At 44.1% G+C, this 20,530-nt stretch overlaps 1 protein-coding gene and 1 pseudogene across 1 annotated transcript in view; both read right to left on the bottom strand.

Moving 5' to 3' along the window:
- Spmip2 (sperm microtubule inner protein 2) overlaps window positions 1–15,835 on the bottom strand; it is a 53,255-nt gene extending 37,420 nt beyond the window's left edge. The window contains exons 1-3 of the mRNA XM_074041126.1: window positions 15,781–15,835; window positions 15,086–15,318; window positions 4,154–4,212 (exon numbers count right to left, since the gene is read on the bottom strand). Of these exons, the coding sequence (XP_073897227.1) occupies window positions 4,154–4,212; window positions 15,086–15,318; window positions 15,781–15,835 (347 nt within the window). The remainder of the gene's footprint in view (window positions 1–4,153; window positions 4,213–15,085; window positions 15,319–15,780) is intronic.
- Window positions 15,670–16,483, bottom strand: LOC109676319 (sorcin pseudogene; annotated as a pseudogene).
- Window positions 16,484–20,530: the final 4,047 nt, after the last annotated feature.

Here is a 20,530-nt window from a genome sequence, read left to right as displayed (position 1 = left end):
ATCTACTAAGTTGCATAACATACAGTTGATTTAATTTAGCTTTCCATGGGAGAAAAAAAGGCACGACATTTATAAACAGCTACTATAAATCACATCCTGACTCCAAGTGAGTTAAAATTTTAAAATATGCTTTAGAATGGAGGAAATCCTCTAATTGTCCTCCACAAATTCCTCATCTCAGAAGCAGAGCAGACACCTGTCGTCCTGGACGAACCTTACTTAGAGCTGAGTTACTGAATCCGTCACCCGGTCTTTCTACAGCATACCTCCTGAGACCATTGACAACCTCTCCAAAAAGCTCTGTGCTATTGTTTTTCCTTTCTTTCCCTGTTTCCTCCTATTAAACACTCCTCTTAAAAATTCTTCACTGGCTTCTATCGCCCTTTGTTGTCTTAGGGGACCTATGGCTAAGGCTCCCTTGCCTCCCTCAGTGTTTTCCATTTGTCTGACCCCCATGGGAGCCCCGTCCCAAAGGCACAGCCACGTCTCCCCTCAGTCTTAGCTAAGTGGTTCTCACCACAATTACTCAGAGAGCTCTATTATGACTGTCCAGGCCCAGATCCAACTCAGATCAATGCAGTCAGTCAACTGGGACTGACCTCTCAACTCAGGGACCCTTGGTCATGCGACAATGGAACATCCTGATAATGTTAAATCTGCTTCATCAGATCACTGCACACACACTAGCTCACCCATCACCCTTATGGTAAGCACTGTCTCTTCTTTATTTTCTAAAGTCTACCTTTCTTTAAAAGCTCAAATCAAACCCCTCCCCTCCTCCACCTTTCCACAGTCACACCTTATTTCAGCTTGGTTGAAAGCCACTGAGAACTCAGAATGAACCCCCCTCCTATCTGACCTTCCCACAGCTGCCCTGTCATCTCCCAGCCATTCTCCCCCAGGCCATTCCAGCCTTCCAGAGGGATCTTATCCAAAACTACAGATTGTGTTGCTTCCTATTTTAAAATCTTCTAGTGAACTCTCCTTGTTCTTAGATTAAAGTACAAATTCTCTAAGCTGGTCTATGGGTCTACAAAGTCTACTCTCACCCTGCTCTTCTGTTGCCTCCTAGTCTAGAAGCCATTCTTTGATGTGTGTTTCCTACCTAGGGTCTGGCTGACATCGCCCCCTCTGCCAGGTATGATCTACTCACCTCACCATCAGCTTGATAACAGTCCAATTCATAATTTACATGAATTTTCGTGTAAACAGAGATGAGTTGTAACAAGGTGAGCCTACCAGAAAGCCTGCTTGGATTAACCAAAGTGTCGCTTAATCAAAGCAAGTATCAATTCAATCTATCAGGGAGTGCTCTAACCATCTCCACTGGTGCCCCAGGAAAACTTCTTCCCATTCAATAAATAGTGGTTGTAGTCAACTGTTTTATCATGAACTGGATGGCCAGGACAGGCTATTTCTTAATACAGTTCTATATTGTTGTATTTGTTGCTACAAGCATGAATTATATTTGTAATTAAAAATATTAAAAGGTATGTTTGATCACTAACAACACACACATGCACACAAAGTCATGATAGTATAATATTTTTTAAAAGCTACATTGTTGTTTTAATGTCTGCATCCTCCCCTAGAATATGAGTTGCAAGAGAGGTGTGTGCCAAGCCTGGTCTGTTCACTCGTGTCTGTAGAATCCATCCTTTAAACAGAGGCCTTGCCCACCGTGAGTGAGTGAGTGCTGCTGCCAGAACAGAACGTGAGGCTAAGCACTGACCTTGCCCAGAAAAGAGATGACCCCCCAGTCCAAGAAAGCGTGCAAGAAGCAGGGTGCACCTGGACTTGTCTGAGTTGGCATTCTACTCAAAGGTATCTTGCTAGGCCAAGAGTGGAGCACAAAGGCTTTTATGCAGTGCAGGTGTTCAGAGTCTGAAGGGGAGCAGCATTCAGGGTACTGGGGCCTGATGTGTTAGAAGTAAGACCCCTTCCAGAGATACAGATGAGTCTAGGGGGTGTCATCAATTTAAAACAACTTAAACTTCTCTAGCTGTATTTTTTCCAGTTAGCATCCTCATAATTAGTTTGGATTTGCTATGGCTTGAACAAGTGTCCCCCAAAGGCCCGTGCATCAAAGACTTGCCCTTCAGCCTTTAAGGCTGAGGTGGTGGAGCCTTTAAGGGGTGGAGCTAGTGCCTCAGGTGATAGAAAGTGGCTTAGTGTGTGCAAGTCCCTGTGTGCAATTCCTCGCACAAAAAAGGAGGTCTTCTGGCCACTGTGGGTATACTCTGAAGGGGATTTTAGGACCCCAGTCCTCTATCACATATAGCCCATGGGGGTGAATGGCTTTGCTTTGCCCCATGCTCTGCCCCATGCCTTGCCACAGGCCTAAAAGCAATAGAGCCAATAGTTCCGATCATGAACTGGAACCTTGAAAATTGTGAGTTAAAATAAACCTTTTCTCTCTATCACTTGATTATCTCTGGTATCTATCTCACAATAACAGAAAGCTGACTAACAGTCTTCAACATATGCAAATTAATTTTGCTATCTTTCTTCTTATATTTGTGAATATAAGAATTTATTAACCTACAGTCTTTCCAAGTTTGAGGACTTTTTCATAAACGTTTTGCAGCCTTGTGACCTGGTACAATCCATAGCATAGTCCTCTAAAATGAGTGTAATTAACATTCTCTCCACCAGGAAAGGTGTTCAAAGCTTCAAGGTTTCTTAATACTTTCCAACAAGATTTTATATTAACACTTGTTAAAGTGTCCTCTAACGATGGCCTTCAATGTTTGTCCTCACTTGGAAATACTTGATAAGGTGTTCACAGTAGTTCGATCAATGTTATTTAAACAGATGGAATGTTCTTAATGGTCATGTGCTTCTGATGCAATAAAGCATGATTATTTCTATGTAGCTTCAAGTATGGTAAATGCCTTAAAAAGTTACTGGACAACTGCCAGCGAGATCTTTTACTGTTTTGGAATAACACGGACAGGCTTTTGACAAGCAGCTTGACATCTTGTCTCGAGTGGATGCTGTTTATGCTGTGACACAACAGAAAGAAACTAAAATCCAATAATTTTGCACAGGCTAATAAGTGTATCCTTCAAAAAATAAACATAAGAAAAAGCCTCTGAAACCCAAATTCAACAAAGCTAGCACTGATCTGCAATCCTGTAAAAGCCAGGCCACCGAGCCCTCCCTCCCAGGGGTCCAGAGGGTCTGTCCACCCGTACACGCTCAGCTCTCACAACTTTCTCATAATTTAATGACCTTGGGCAACTCGTTTAGCTTTCCTTAGAAGCTACCTTGGACAGCGGGAACTCAAGCCATTGTGTGACTTCAGCAAGTTTATGCTTATTACCCAAAGCTACCCATTATTATGGTTTCTAGGCCAACAGCATGAAATGAGGTTTTTTTAACCAAAAAAAATCGATATTGTTTTTTCCATGGAAAGCATCATTTATGAAGTTAACCCTAATCGACTTGTCCACGTCCCATTCTTAACAGCAGCAGTTCTCGTCTCCTCTTCCTAAATCCTAACAGTTCCTTATTCTGACTACGTTGCATTACTCCTTTCCTTCCCTGGATTAAATTTAGCAGATAGTAAAATTCACTGTGTCCATTAAAAATAAAAATTCATAAATTTACTCCATCTTTATACAATAAAAAGAAATAAAGTAGTAGTACTCTTAAAAAAGTTAAAAATTGTAACTAATTTCGAAAGAAAACTCATTAGCTAATTAAAAATATAAGCCAGAAAATGATACCTGTTGAAACTGTTTCAGGAATGGGGGGAGGGGAGGATAAAGGAGAGTGGTGGAGGGTGTGAATCAAGTATGATACATGTATACACTGTAAGAACTTTTATAAATGCCACAATGTACCCCCCACCCAGTACAATAAAAAAAAAATCAATCAGTTGAGTGTGGTGGTACATGGCTATAATCCCAGTTACTTGGGAGGCAGAGGCAGGAGGATCTTGAGTTCAAGGCCAGCCTGGGCAAAGTTAGTAGTACATTTTCTCAAAAGCAAAATACAAAACAAAAGGGCTGGGGATATAGGTCAAGTGGTAGAGCACTTGCCTAGCAAAGGCTAGGCCCTTGGTTCAATCCCCAGTACCGGGGATAGATTTGTATTATTTTATGTATATTATAAATTATAAACTGTATTTATAATTTTACGTACTTACCATGGGTTTTGATATCTGTGGGTTACTTTATCAGCAGCAGCATGGCTTAGTTCTCCATACTATAAAAGGAAGAAAATGGTATGCTGTCATTCCTAGCTAAGTAGTCCCCAGCTTGTGTGAAGATCTACTTTCCTAAAGGAAGTCAGTCTAGAAATGAAGTAGGAAGTGAACTGAATTTATTCAATTAAAAGAAAACCAGGGAAGGTGATGCTTCTGAACTGAGAGAAAAGGCACAGGAAGTAATCTGAAGCTGACCTCCCCCTCACTCTCCCTCTGTGATGGGAGGGAGGTCTGGCACACTCCACAGCCCCTCTGTCTTCACCACTCCATAACCAAGAAGCTTGACGAGTGACTGCTCATTGTGATTCTCTCAGCCTCACTCTCTACCTTCTCAGAGCTAGACATTGCGGTGGCACATCCTAGGGAAAAGCTGGCTTTACACACCTGTGTGAGTGCAGCTCTAAAAAGTCGCATAATTTCAAGGACTGGCAGGTATCTGTAGCTTAGCTCCAGTTTCCACTCTCAAAACTCTGTGTGCAGCGAATAAATGAATGAGTGACCTCTACATCCGGGCTCCTTAAACGTTCCTCATCTTGTGAACGAGCAGGAAATAAAGGTTCCAAATTCATACTGACAAGGATTTGGATCTGTAAGCATTTCTCAATTTTCCATACTAGGGTTGGAAAGCCATGCCATGAACTGAAAGAAGTATTACACCTCTGCTGGGAATGCATCATTTACTTACATTGACATGGGACACCAGACTCCCAACATCTCAGAAAGTACGGCAATTTCAGCATCAGTCCTTTGATGACTCAGTGCTGTCTTGCTTGTCGTCCCTTTTTCATTCCTTTTCCCTCAAGCTCTGTCTTAGAATGACTTTGCTTATTGACTACTGCAATTAGTCACTTCTGTCACCTGCTCAGAGATAAAGACATGCAACCCTGACCTCTTCAATAACCTCCTCGATGTCCAAAACGAGTGACCAAGGAAGGGGAAAGATGAGAAATGAAGGGTTGCCCCTTCATTCCACAGAAAATGTGAAAGTGATAATATATACAATGGACAAGCGTGGCAGAACTTCTTATTTGATTCCTGATGTCATTGTCTGAAAATTAACTTTTTCCATTAATTTGGAAGAAATTGTATTAACAGCTTCTGGACAAAATTTCTAGGATTTGGATGGCCGTCTTTGGCCTTAATGCTACCTAATTTTTAATAACAAAAATGACATCTACTTAGTCAGGAAATACCTTTATCAGAAACAAAATGCATCTTTTTTTTCCCCATTTTTCCTATAGATATCAATGTATACTGTTATAGAAGCAATGTTATCTTAAGCAAGCTGGCCCGTCTCTATCTTAATTGATTAATGAAATCAATCATGATTTATTTGGACAGCCCATGCTCACTGAGATGTTAAACCTCATGAAATTCAGAATCAAATAAACCATTATTTTTTTTTGCTAGTCTGTCATTCATAGGATAAGGAAAAAATTTATTATTTACAAATGAATTCGCTGTTAGCTCAGTGGTAGAGTGCTTGATAGCGTGCACGAGGCCCTGGGTTCTATCCCCAGGACCACAAAAAAAATTTCCAGAAATAAAAATAAAAAATTCAGCATTCTCGTAGAAACAGTTAATTAGTAGTATTTTAAAGAAATCAACGAGAACCTTTTATACTTAATTTGACTTTTCAACTAACAATAATGATTGTTATTGAAATACAATTGAGTATTACAGTTGTCATTTGTAATACTCCAAATTGGGTATTAACTTCAAAGCCATATTAAGATAAATCTAGACATTAACAAAAGGGAAACACCTGCTAACTCCAGACAGCGTGAGTTGGACAATTTCTAGATGAGTGAAATCTGTTCAATTCATTGTATGCATTTGGGACTCATTCTAGTCAAAAACTAAAATCATCACTTAAGAGTCACTTTTTTCTCAAAGCTCCTTTAGTCTATCCCTACCACACTGAGAGTCCTGACTTTATTCTGATACTCCTCAGTGCTTATGCTCATATATCCAATTTTAGCTTTCCTTATGAAAAAGGACCATTTTTCCACCGCTGTAGCTATGGGGTCTTTCTCATCAGCAGAACAAATTCAATGGCCGTGTATTTCTAGAATGAGACACACTGGGCTTTTCTTCTCTAGCCCCTCCTCAGTAGCACAGAGCTCTCAGTTCTGAACATGTGAGTGGAAAATCCCCCAGGCTACCTTTTCTTATGCTAATGTATTTTTTTCTCCACTTGCCTCAATTTGCAAAAATATTACTGTTAACCCCTTAAGTGTCTTTCTTCCCACGCCAGTGAGAAGCTTTGCCATTGTTGTGGCCTGGTCACCATGCTGCCTATTGCAGACTGGGAGGATTGAAGGCGAGGGGACACAGAGGCCGTGGCTCACGTGGAGCATCTGAAGCATTCATTTTATAAGCAGGCCAAGGGTAGAAACAACATGACTCTTTCTGAAAATGTCAGTGGGTAAGGCCTGTATTCTGTGATACATTTTTCTCGTTAAAAAACAAAAAAATGAGCAACACAGAGAGCCATCCTTCATTTTATGTGATATCCTGACCCTTTTTTTTCTTTTTTTTTGACTGTTGTGTTTTTAAATACTTTGAACTAATTCATCACCTTTCAGCAAAGAGACCAAACATTGGTATTGTGAGTTTGTTAACGACAGCTCCAGTGTCTCTGCTTTCCATGGAGTTAGTTAATAAGCTCCATGGTCTATATCATGTTTCTAGAATGCTCGTAACACTCATGGAGCTAAAAAATCTCGGCAGATAGGAAAATACAATACAGGACTAATACTACCAGATCCCATGTACTGAGTCTTACTGCACAGAACGCTGTGCTGAGCACTTTACACGTAGCAAACCGTTGTCACTGCTGTCTCTGTGGTACACCGGATTCTGAGTGCCTGCGATTCCCATGTCCTGGTGAAGCCACTGGCTCCCAGGTGGTTAACCACATTCTAGCCTCGCCGCAGTTCTGAGGGAATTTTGCAGATGTCAGGAGGTCTCAAATCCGTTGACTTCAGGAAAGGGAGATGAATGTCTGTGGTCCTAACCTAATCAGGCGAGCTCTAGAAAGGCCCTGGACCCTCTCGGCAGAGTGACTTGGCATGAGAGGAGTTTGACGGTGGGGGATTTTCACTGGTGGCTTTAAAGATTAAGGGCCACAAGGTGAGGAGTTTGGGTCACCTCTAAGGCTGACAGCCATCCCTGCCATTGCAAGGCACTGAAGTCTGTCACATCCACATGTACCTAGGAGAGACCACAGGCCTCAGGTGACATGACAGCCACAGCAATACCCTGATGTCAGCTTGAGAGGGCTGAGCAGACAGGCAGCCATGCCATCCCCAACGTCTTACCTACAGAACTGTGAGCCAAGGCATGCTGCTTTAAGTGTGGTGATTTGTTATGGTCTCCACTTTACAGTTGGGGAAACTGAGGCATTATAAAAACAGTAGACCTTCATGAGAGGAGAGAAAGGGGAAAACAAAGGTTCTTCAGCTGGTCACCTAAGCCAGGGAGATACCTGGTCAAGGTATGCTAGGATTTTCTCTTAAAGACAGGAAGGAGATCAGGCTGGGTACAGTGGCTCACACCTGTAATCCCAGCTATTCCAGAGGCAGGGATCAGTACAATCACAGTTCAAGGCCAGTCTGGGCAAAAATCAGCAAGACCCCATCTCAACAAACAAACTGGAGTACACCTGTGGTCCCAGCCACTGGGGAGCAAAGGTAAGAGAATTTTGGTCTGAGGCCCACCCAAGCAAAAATGTGAAACCCTTTCTGAAAAATGACTAAAGCAAAAAGGGCTGGAGGCATGGCTCAAGTGGTAGAGCACCTGCCTAGCAAGGGCAAGGAAGGCCCTGAGTTCACACCCCAGTACCGGAAGAGAGAGAGAAAGAGAAAGGAGAGAGAGAGAGAAGGGAGAAGAGAGAATAGTCAAAGCCAAGTTTGCAACCCTTGGAGTGGTCCAACGTCTTTGCCTAAGGATAAAAACCAAGCTTCCCGCAGGGTACCAGTCCAGTTAGCTCTACAGCGAGGGCGTTGGCTGGGCGCTGTGAACAGTATTGGTAAATGAAAGTTGCAGTGGGGAAAGGGTCACTAGCCTCCAAATGACTTATTGACTAAGCGGGGAGGAGCTGGGTCTCCACAAAGACACCGCATGAGCGTCTGGGCTTCTGCTTCTCTCTGGTTCCTGGAGTGCCTTCCACCCGCTAAGCACAGGGACATGCTAGGTGTGGGGGGGGAGGGGGGGAGGGGCGGGGCGAGTGATGCTGATGTCAGCAGAACAAGGTCAAATACAACAGATCTCAGACCTCAAGTGGCTTAAAGCCATTAGGAATGTGGCTTGGGAACACATGGCACAATTGCTGACAACGGTTACTTGAAAAAATATCAACAACAAAAACAAAAAGAAATTTTCCCAGGAATTCTTCCCCACCGGAAGGTCACAGTGGAGTCCCAAAGCCTGCGTTTTAGTGGCATTTTCTCCACGCCCCACCATGCGGCCCATGTGGGCAGTGCCCTCTGTACCTAATGGCTCGTTTCTCTCTCCATTAAGGTCCCTTGATCTGCAAGAGTCAGCACTGGGGAAAGAATGGCTATCCCGCATTCCTGTCATTGGCTCTGCATCCTTTTGTCAACAGAGCTGACACTCTGAACAGGGAAAGCCATCATCATAAAATGCTAATTTAAGGCTTTTCCCCAACGAGCTTAAAAAGACAGACTCGATGCAAGATTTAGAAGACAGATGTCCTGGTATTTTATCCACCTGTGCCTGTGATGCATCATGCTCAAACTGCAGAATCCTTTGACAAGGCACTTCAATACGCCAGCCTGGCTGTGGAATGACGGCGCCATTTTGAGCTGGTTGAGATCATCACTCTTAGCTTTCTGTGTCCTTATCGCTCATCATCAAATAGTATTTGTGGGAGACGCATGGCATATACTTAATTACTAACTCTAAGAACTTGATTTTTTTAGAACAAGGTGATGTTTACCCCTGACACCTACTCACTGTATTGTGTCAGGTCCTACAGAAGTTACTGACCACTGACTTGTGGGGTTTTGTGAGCATTCCTTAATTAAAGGATAAAATTGCCCTCCAGGGATCACTTGGCATTGGGCTCTTTTTCATTCTTTCCTTCCCACATTTGAGCATCTGTTCATTTTCCAGTTCCCCAGTAATTGCTCTGAAGCCGCCTCAGTCAGGAGGAGAAAGCAGTGTGAGTGGTGAAGTCAATCAGGACTGGGGTGACCAGTGGAACACTGTGCTCTTTATTTGTTTTTTTTTAAATATCAATCATATTTTTAAAATTTATTTTAACTGGTACATAAAAATGTAAAACTTGCACAGATTAATGGAGAACCATGCAATTTTTTTTCGGGACTATCGTTTGAATTCAGGGCTCCTTCTTGCTCTGCAGGCAAACCACACACCCAGCCCTTTTTGCTTTAGTTATTTTTGAGATAGGGTCTCACTCTTTCATCTGGGGCTGGCCTCAGACCATGCTCCTCCTATCTATTCTTCCCTGATAGCTGAGATGAAAGCATGTACCACCATGCTCAACTTCTTGGTTGAGATGGGGATCTCACTAACTTTTTGCCTGGTCTGGCCTTAAACCTCAATCCTCCAATCTCCACCTCCTGAGTAGCTGGGATTACAGGCATCAGCTACTGCACCCAGCCTCATGTAATGTTTAAATATATGCATATATTGCATAAAATATTTAAGTCAGTTTACACATAGCCATCTCTTCACACATTTATCATTTTTATGGTGCAAACTTCTTCTAGCTTTTTTAAGCATACAGAACATTCTTGTTAGCTGTAGTCACCCTACAGTGCGACAGCACACCCAAGCTTTTTGCTCCTATTTAACTGTGACTCAGTACCCACTGATCACCCTCTCCCAACCCCATACTCCACAGCCTCCAGTAGCCATCACTCCACTTGCAGCTTCTTGGCAGCAACTCTTATGTGCTGTATATGAGGGACCCGGCAGTACTTATCTCTCTGTGCCTGACTTATTCACAGACACTGTTCCTTACAGAACTGTCTGGAGCACAGCACAGAGGGCACAGCAGAACCTGCCTCCCTTCTCATTTCTGTGCTCTGTCGGAGAAAGGAAGCATCAAACCTAACATTTACTCTCTGGAACTTCAGGTCCAAGGAAGATTTTATAAGAAAATGACTTTCCTTTAATTTCTTTGAAGACTTCCATAAAGTAAGGCTTTGTAAATTGTGGGAAATGTAATATCGGTGTAGAAGGTTAATAATGTTAATATATTATTTTCAAAGAAAAAAACAAAAAGGGTTTCCCTTCTCTCACAGATGGCCGACATGCAGCACCCCCTTACTAAGGGCTTCCTGGTGTATCATAAAAATGTATCACTTTATCCAGCACGTAAGAGTGAAAGGCACTTATGTAATTGTTTTTATATTAAACCACAAACTGTTAAGATGCAAAAGAACTGTACGAGATAAAAAGTGCGAAGTAAACATTCACCCATCTGGGAAGGAACAGCAGCGTTCCAAAGCCATGCCTATTTTAGAACGGCTTCTTGCTAGTTGCTTTTCTGACTTGGTTGAAAAGGGAAGCTTTATTATCTTTAAAAAATCTCCTACCTGGGGGCTGGGGCCATAGCTCAGAGGTAGACACCTGCCTGGAGTGTGCCAAGACACGACACCCCCAAAAATAAGCAAGCAAGCAAGCAGACAACAACAAAACCCAGTAAAAATGGGGAGATTACAGTAGGATTTTTAATGAATGCAAAACCGCTGGCTGCTTCCTTATGATGACTTTCAATGAGCCCAAAGGTACACAGGAATTTTGGATGGGGAAAATCCCAGAGTTCTGAAACAGGTGTTCTGGTGTTCCAGGTACTTAGGCCCTCCACACTGGCCACACTTCTTTTCCAGATGAATTCAAAAAGGGACAGGACACTGTGACACTACACAGGTTAGGTGGGGGAAGGAAAGAAGGTGTGGCTTGGGGACACTTTACTGCCTTTCTATCCCCATAAAAACCAATCATTGTAGTTGATGTGTTTTGAAGGGCTATAAAATGCTTGTTAAATTTTAAAAAATTAAAATAACCATTGCCAAGCTATTCTTGCATCAAATGCGTGGCTGGTACCCATGAACAATATATTTACTTTCTCATTCATTCTTGCAGTGCTGTGGATCGAAGCCACTCTTGGGCATGCTAGGCAAGTGCGCTGCCCCTGAGCTTCCCCAGCTCCAACAATTTTTTTCTAAGTCATGGATGAAGTGCATTGTGTGCAAACAACGTGGACTGGGAAGCTGGGAGGACCCAGGGGACTCGGAAGGGATGCGAGCTCTCCAGGAGAGGCAGCCAGAACAGAGCCAGCGGAAGAATGAGCCCCGAGGCGTGTGTGACACGGCCCCAGCCATGTGTTCAGATGTCACAGGCCCTCCTTGCTTTTCCTTCATCTCCTCCTCCCACTCCCTCCTGGAATTCACATGGCCTAGGCTGAAATCCTGGCTCTACTGTTTTACCAGCCATGTGGCCTCAGGCCAGGAACCTATCTGTCCATACCTCAGTTTCCTCATCTATAAAGCAGAGATCACCACAGTACCTTCCATATTAAATGCTCAGTTGTAGCTGTGTTCATGTTTACCTTCTCTAAATAAATTCATAATAAGGAAACTGTCCAATAAATTAACCTTGGATAAGCTGATCCCAAGAAATTCAATATCTTACCAGAAATCTGTTCAAATGTCCATAAACCTGTCACAAAAAAGCCCTCCCCAGTGCATGATGGTAGAATTTATGGCAGCTACAGAATAAGGCAGGAATTTCAAAGCCTAGAAAATTTTTGTTACTGTGTCACACATGAATATATGGAGAGATAGGTTTCCATGGCTCTCCTTGGATTTTTAAAAATTATTATAGTACAAAATGTGTTTGTTGTAATATGTTATGATTAATTGACTTAATATTGTCTTTGGGAACCTACCGAGGAAGAGCTAGTGATCAAGTCTAGTTGATGTCATTTCTGTGGAAAAAGCAAATGACTTAAATCAGCACGCAGGAGCAGAGAAGGGGTGCAAGGCAGGTTGCTGAACTGCTGAGCCTTGGGTTAAAAAGCAAGGCCAGGAAAGAGGGGACCTGCTAGCCAAGAGGCCATTAGAAAGCTCCTGAGTCAGCTGGGACCAAACCACAGGACCGGTTCCTGTTGTCTCCCTATGTTCCTGCTCAAACAGCATATGTAGTTTGGCAGAGATGGAAAAAGAAGAATATATGCTCCTAAACCTGAGATAACAGCAAAAGTAACAGTCTCTCTTGATGGACGTACAGACAGCTCCATGGAGTCATACCGACATAACAGCCAGGAGGAAACAGCTAAACACAAAGTAATCCAGCAGAGCAATGGATCTTAGGACCTCTGCAGAGTGCTATTCAGCCTGGAAATGATTATCCTCCTGCTCTCCCGCCTCCCACGAGAGAGAAGGCCCCAGGTGCTTCCACGGAGTTCACTGGAGGTGCCTGAGATCTCTTGCTGCTGGTCTTAGACAGACTTGGAGCAGTAAGTTAGCAAAGGCAGCTGTTAGAGCCCTAAGAATCCAGTAGACGAAGGCCTAAGTTCTCAGCAATTGTAGCGTGAGACACTTGGAGACTCTGCAGATAGACTGAAACAAGAAGGGGCCATTTTGGTCAATGATGATGGAAGGAAGGGGAGGGATGCGGAAGAGGTTACAGAATGATCAGGTGCTGGAGAAAGAACAGGAAGGAGACTGAGGCATTTCCTGGGTGACATTACACTGGAGAGCCACCTAGCTGCCCATGGGGTGGACCTGGGTAATGCCTCGACTTGTCTATCTCAGGTGTGCTTAGGAGCAGGTGTGAGTGTGTGTGGAGGGGTCTGAATCCAGTCAGGTGTCCATGCACCAGGTCACATTGATTGGAAGTGCCTGCTTGGAGCAATGGTTGGTAAGGAATTAAAGTCTGAGTCCAGACTCTAAAAATAGCATGGCGACCTTTGTTGGCTATAAAATGAAAGCCCACCTTGGATGTGGAGGGGAGGGATGAAACCTAGGTCCCAACTGGTAGGTAAATTCTAGCTATGTCTTTGCTCTGTGTGTAGTCATTTTCAGTGACTGAATGTACTGTCATTCTCAGAAATCTTTTTTGTTCTCATTGAAAAGCTCTAAGTCCAAGAAAACATTTAAGGTATTGTTTGACATTGTCAAACAAGGTAGATCCTTGTTTTCAAGGTAGATCCTTGAAAACAACGCCAGGCCCAAGAATGTCCCATAAGTACCCATAAGTACCATCCAAACAAGGCTGGTTTCTGAGTGTGAGTGTGCCACAAGCTGAGGAAGGAAATCACTTCCCTCAGGGCTCCAGGACCACTTACCACGCCAAGCAGAGAGCACAAGCAGCCTGTGAAACACTAGCGAGAGAAACAGCAAATTCCTTCCCAGAGGCCCTTCTTGCAGCCGTCATCTCTTTCGGATTCAGGAATGTTTGGTGGCATCTCAGGTGAGCAGGGAAAGGGTCCTTAAGTTAAAGATGGGAAAGGAAGGGAGGCTGTCCTCATTCAGATTGTCAGGCAGGTTATGGGCTGTGTAGGAAGGCAGAGCCTCACCTGGAGTGAAGCAAGGCAAACCCAGGTGTGGACTCCGTCCACACCAGCTGCCTGGCCTGGGGGTTGTGCACTCTCATTGCTGGTTGCCTGACTGATATTTAATCAAATGTCCCATTGTCATCATTATTGCCTAGGTGTTTCAGAAGCTGAACATGTATTTTGTAACTGGTTCTGAGTAACACTAAAGGGCTGGGGAAGTGGCTCAAGTGGTAGAGTGCCTGCCTAGCAATTATGAGGCCCTGAGTTCAAACCCCAGTGCCACAAAAAAAAAAAAAAAAAGACCACCGAGTAACACTAAATACAACACTCAGGCTCAGGAGGCTGAGGCAGGAAGCTCTCTTGAGTCCAGGCGTTCAAGCCCAGCCTGGACAGTATAGTGAGAACCTGGTTTTAAAAGAATAACAAACAAGAACAACAAACCAATAGAGCCACTGTCAGTAGTAGGTACTTCACAAAGTAACAGTAACGTTAAGCACACATAGAGCTCCACGTGTGCACCGTACAAATGCTCACTTGTGCAGTGCTCACAATGGGGTGGACACAGTTTTCATAATGAAGAAACTGGAGTAGAGTGGTAAAAAAGACAGCCAGCGTCACTCACAGCAGGAGGTGGCAGAACCACCATAGGAATTTCCTTGACACTCTGACCTGGGCCTCTCAGGACTGCTGGCTGGAAGGGGAGGGAACAGAGATACAGAGAGGCAGACACATTGCCCAAAGTCACAGAGCTAGATGCAAGTCAGAATCTACCTCCCTAGATTGAGTCCTACCCATTTTCCTGTACAGACGTAAGTTGGACCAGAAACGGGTTCTCTTTCATCAACTTTGGCCACATGAGGCTGTGCAATACTGCCTTAAGAATTTGGGGAAAGCCCTCTTTGCCTAATTGACATGCTCAGTTTTCAGACCATATGAAGGCCTGCCTAGGACAAGACGCCTGAACCCTCAAAGTAAGTGCAGCACCATCTTACTTGACACCATCCTCTCACAGAGGAGTGCTAGGATGGGGGACGTGGGTGCCAAGGCTTCTGCACAGATGTGCCTCTGCCTGCATTCCAGAGCCAAGCACATGGACGGCCCCATTTTCTTCACACCTCTCCTCTCATGTGCCAAGGGGGCTACAAGGGGGGTTGTGGCAGCAAGTACACTTCTTCACCTATTTTTCCTTCTCAAAACTCAAATCCCATCGTTTCTCAGCGGGAGACCAAACACCTCACGTTGACTATGGAAGCAAACTCAATGAATTCAAGTCAGAAAACAATAGGCCATGAAGAGCATAAATTTAAGAGCAATACCTTGGTGCCAAAGCCACTATGAAGTCTTGACGTGTTGAAGAAACTGTACTCTTGCATCCCCCAGCCAACTTCACCAACGTACTCATTTTTATACCTTGCTGGCAAGCTTGCGTGTGAGGCAGGCCTCCATAAGTATCTGAGATCTCCAGTCTTTTCTAACACTGGACGCTTTTCTCCTATGTACCAGGTGTGCTGATGAATTTTCGGTAAGTGATCCTTTATATAATCTGGACCTGGAAAAGACAAACCAAAAACACTTCAAAAATTCCCCACACTTTATTCCAGGATGCTTTTATTTGAATTGTAGAAATAATGATAGGTGATGCTTATATGATACAGCTCTTGCTGTGTTCTTATGTGCTTAACCAAAAATGATAGAATTGTATTCCCCAGTTTAAGATGGGGAAAATGAGGCACATAAGGACTGGTTACCCTTCCAGAGTCACAGCTGATAAGATCTTTGTACCCAGGCAGGCTATTTCAAAGGTAGACTTTTTTTTTTTGCAGTACTGAGGTTTGAACTCAGGGCATACACCTTGAACCACTCCACCAGCCCTTTTTTGTGATGGTGTTTTTTTTTAAAGTTCCTAAGAATTTATTATCACAACTAGAAACAAAGCTTCAGTTGTGCATAAAGTAATAAACCTTCACAACGGCTGTAGGAGAAAGTGGCAATGAACATTTGCACGCGTTACTGAAGGCAAAGAGTAAGCAAATGCGAACTCCAGTTGGAATGTCGATTATGTTCATGCTGCTTCCTTTTGAATTAAACAGTCATGACGCATTGAATGAAATCATCATATGAGAAATTCACAACACCTTGCTGACCAGTATCCCGTCTTCGAAAGCTATCTGTGAGAACCCTCAGTTCCCGTCTTCGAAAGCTATCTGTGAGAGCCCTCAGTTTGACACAGCAGGCGATGTAGTCATCGAAGGTGATCTTGCCACTGGTACTATATTGTTTTGCAACTGAATTCACAGTTTGGGGACTCAGTCTAAATCCCATCGTTGTCAGGGCCTTCTGCAATTCTTGAGAATCCACTGTTCCACTCCTATCGCTGTCGAAACTGATGAAGTGTTGTCTCCAGCCATTCAGAACAGTCCAGAGTTCTTTAAACTCATTGAACCCCAATGTGCCAGACATATCTCTATCCACCATGGAAACCATCAGCCAACAAGTCTCCAGGTTAAAAGGTTTGTATCCTCCAGCAATGCCTGACTGGGTAAGGCATCTCTGTAATTCATCAGCATCTATTTGTCCATCCTGTCCAGCTACAGCAGAGAAGTAACCATAGAGTGGATCCTGAGTTTGTCCAGGAAACTTAGGCCCTCCGGTGCCCCTCTGTACCCACCCGGGTAGTACCCGCTGCCAGCGCCAGGGTGCCCCGGGTACACCATGGTGCAGACTGTGCCGCACCCTGCTTTGCGCTCTGCCTCCGCGGCTCGCCATTGGGCCACCAGGGTGTGATGGTATTTTTTTAAGATAGAGTCTCACACTATTGCCTGCAGCTGGCTTCGAACCAGGATCCTCCTGATCTCTGCCTCCTGAGTAGCTAGGATTACAGATGTGAGCCACTGGTGCCCAGTGAATGTAGACTTTTAATGACCGCACTAAACTGCTTTTCCATCCCTCATCCATGCCACATTCGGATTGCATGATGCAATCTGAAATGAGACTCAGAACTCTCCCAATGTGTAGAAGCAGTTGGAAAATTGAGATTATTGATAGATGAGAACATTGTTACATGGTATTTCGAATGTAAAACAATGAACAAAAATAATCAATGAAATGCAGAACTCAGAGGTTCTGAGAAAAGATCACTTAAAAATGAACTTTGGGCTGGGTGCTGGTGGCTCACACCTATAATCCTAGCTACTGAGAAGGCAGAAATCAGGAGGACAATAGTTTGAGGCCAGTCTCAAAACATATACTCAACACAAAAAAGGGCTGGCAGAGTGGCTCAAGTGGTTGAGCACCTGCCTGGCAAGTGTGAGGTCCTGAGTTCAACTGCCAAATAAATAAATTAAACAAATTTGGTCTGGTGACAGTGGCTCACACCTATAATCCTAGCTACTTGGGAAGCTGAGATTGGGAGGATCTTGGTTTAAGGCCAGCCTGGGGAAAAATGCTCTAGGAGACCCCATCTCAACCAATAGCTGGCTGACGTGGCACACACCAGCAAAGGTGGGAAGTGTAAAATAAGAGAATCATAGTCTAGGCAGGTCTGGGCAAAAATCGAGACCCTATCTCCAAAATTACCAGAGCAAAAAGCAAGCTGAGATTGGGAGGATCTTGGTTCAAGGCCAGCCTGGGGAAAAATGCTCTAGGAGACCCCATCTCAACCAATAGCTGGCTGATGTGGCACACACCAGTGAAGGTGGGAAGTGTAAAATAAGAGAATCATAGTCTAGGCAGGTCTGGGCAAAAATCGAGACCCTATCTCCAAAATTACCAGAGCAAAAAGGAAGCTGAGATTGGGAGGATCTTGGTTCAAGGCCAGCCTGGGGAAAAATGCTCTAGGAGACCCCATCTCAACCAATAGCTGGCTGACGTGGCACACACCAGTGAAGGTGGGAAGTGTAAAATAAGAGAATCATAGTCTAGGCAGGTCTGGGCAAAAATCGAGACCCTATCTCCAAAATTACCAGAGCAAAAAGGGCTGGAGGTGTAGATCAAGCCTGGGCATCTGCCTAGCAAATGTGAAGCCCCAGGTTCTAAACTCCAGTAAAATCAAAGAAAAAAATGCAAACAATTTAAATTTGGCAGTGTGAAAGTGCTACGGCAGAGCTGTGTCTTTCGAAAAGGATGGGACCTATTACAAATAGACAATGGACTCACTTGCCCAAGAAGAATTTCAAAATCCCAGCACTGACATGGGTATAGGACTGTGCGAGTAGAAGTTGATCAAAGACCTCGGTGCGGGAAGCCAGAGCACCATTCATTTTGCCTGGGATCAGCAAGCACAGTGTTGCAGAGTATGGGGTGCACGAGGGTGTGGCCCGGCACCCCATGCAGGGCCCAGTGCAAGGGTCATCTCTGCTTCCTGGGGGGTCCCCCAGAGAGCTTTCCGGGCAGGTGTTGTCACAGCTGGCTGTCACAGCCCTCCCTGGGCGTGAGCGCCTGCTGGAGCTCATTGCAGATTAGTGCAGTGCTTGGCTATGCCACTCAGGGAAAGTCAGACGTGTCCACCTGAGACTTGATGGGCGCTTGATCTGGGTATGTCCTAGGGACATTTGCCCATTGCTTCTAACCGGGTGACATAATGAAGAACTGTAGTGGTCTGCAAATTAGGCCGTGCTGTCACAAATGTTGGCAGATGCTCATGGGCGTGCGTGAAGGGGTATGTGGGGTCCTTGTCAACTGCACGTGGAGCCCTGCTCACCACATCTGCCTTCTATATGACCTCAGCCCAGGACAGCAGCCACACACTGAGAAATCTCTATAATCCAGAGTTTCCAAACAAATTTTTCCCATTAGGTCACGTATATGCATCCCTCAGAACTGAAGGACTTGGAGGAAATACAGACCCTCCATACACGTCTAAAATGCCATCATCTCCACTGCCCACAGCAAAATTTTGAGTGCAGAGGTTATCTGCAGTAGCTACTCAGTCCTCTGTGACAGACACGTGTTTGCTTTGTTTGTTTTAAAAGCATTACTCATCAGCTCACTTAGTCTGTTTGTGCTGCTGTAACAAAATATCTGAGACTAGGCAACCTTTGAAAGCAGAAGTGCGTTTGCTCCCAGTTCTGGAGGCTGGGTGTCTGATCAGGAAGGGCAGGCTGGGTAGCTGGTGAGTGGTACTTTGCCTTCAGGGTGGCATCTGGTCAGTTGGTCCTCTCCTGGGAAAGGAGTACCACCAAGTGCAAGAGGCAGGAGAGAAACCTGAGGGCCTTAGTCCCATTCCTGGGGAGGAGCCCTTGTGGCCTAATGGCCTCCTATAGGCCCCAGACACATTCAATCCAAAGGACCAGCTCAGTCAAAAACACTTGGTTTTAGAAAGTGTAGTACTCCCATCCAAGTACTAACCGGGCCCCACCCTGCTTAGCTTCTGAGATCAGAGGAGATAGGGTGGGTTCAGGGTGGTAGGGCTGTCCAGAGGGGAGAAAAAAGACAATGATGGAGGAAGTGAATTCAACTATGATATACTGTAAGAACTTTGTAAATGCCACAATATACCCCCAGCAAAATTAAAAAAAAAAAAAACTTCAAAAAGGAAAAAGTGCCAGGTGCTGGTGGCTCACTCTTATAACCCTAGCTAATCAGGAGGCAGAGATCAGGAGGATCACTGTTAGAAGCCAGTTTAGGCAAATAGTTCACAAGATGCTATCTCAAAAACACCCTTCACAAATATAGGGCTGGTGGAGTGGTTCAAGGTGAAGGCCCTGAGTTCAAATCCCCATATCACAAAAAAAAAGAGAGAGAAAGAAAGTGTGGTGGAAAGTACACATACTTGGCAACCCGGGGGGTGAGAGAGAGATTGAGAGTGTGTATGTGTGAGAGAGAGTGTGCATGTGTGAGAGAGTGTGCATGTGTGTGAGAGTGTGCATGTGCGTGTGTGTGTGTGTGTGTGTGTGTGTGTGGTTTGTGTGTTTAGAACCAGTACGTGCAGAGTCTGGTGGGTTTGGAAGGCACTCACCTAAGGAAAACTCAAGAACTCTGACTCTTCAGCACAGTAAAGGATGGGTGAAGGAGCCAAAAGAAAGATTTATAGTTTACTTTATGAAAGAAACATTTTTCCAAGTTTTATTATAAACTCTGTCCAATCTCTCTCATGGCATTTATGAAATAACTAAAAGCAAATGCAATACAGGACTTGTTACAATTTTTCATAAAGGGTTACGGTCGTGCTTCACATTTCTTCCAGTGAGTGTGCATTTCGCACTGTACTATGCGTTCAACAAGCTGCTGTGTTGTTTTGTATGCTCACTATTTTAGAAGGTATTTTTTATTTTTTTAACCCAAGGAAATCCTGAATTTATCTTAGAACCTTCACTTTGGGAGGAAAAAAATCCTTTTGGTATAAACAGATAAGGCCATCGTCAGGGCATATTTTTGATAGTATATATTCACAATAAATCAATTATTTTCTCTGACTTCATTGGCTCTCTAGCAAAATAATAAACGCTTGTGGCCAAACATTATCAGGTTAAGCTGTATTAGTAAGGATGTTGACATGTAGAAAATAAAAATTTTAAACTTTATTTATAAATAAAACCAGGCACCTGTAGCCAGCCTGTAGTCCTAGCTACTCAGGATGACAAATCAGGAGGATTGAGGTTGAAGCCATCCCTGCAAATAGGCCGCAAGATTCTATCCTGAAAAACCCATCACATAAATGCAATATAGAGAGATTCCAAGATGGTGACTAGAGGGAGGAAGCAGAAAGCATGCTTCCTAAAGTAAAATCTTGGAGAGATGCTGGAGAACACCTTGCAGGAAAA

The sequence above is a fragment of the Castor canadensis genome, chromosome 9, assembly GCF_047511655.1.
Source record: "Castor canadensis chromosome 9, mCasCan1.hap1v2, whole genome shotgun sequence".
NCBI lineage: Eukaryota > Metazoa > Chordata > Mammalia > Rodentia > Castoridae > Castor > Castor canadensis.
This window is presented reverse-complemented; position numbering and strand designations above follow the sequence as displayed.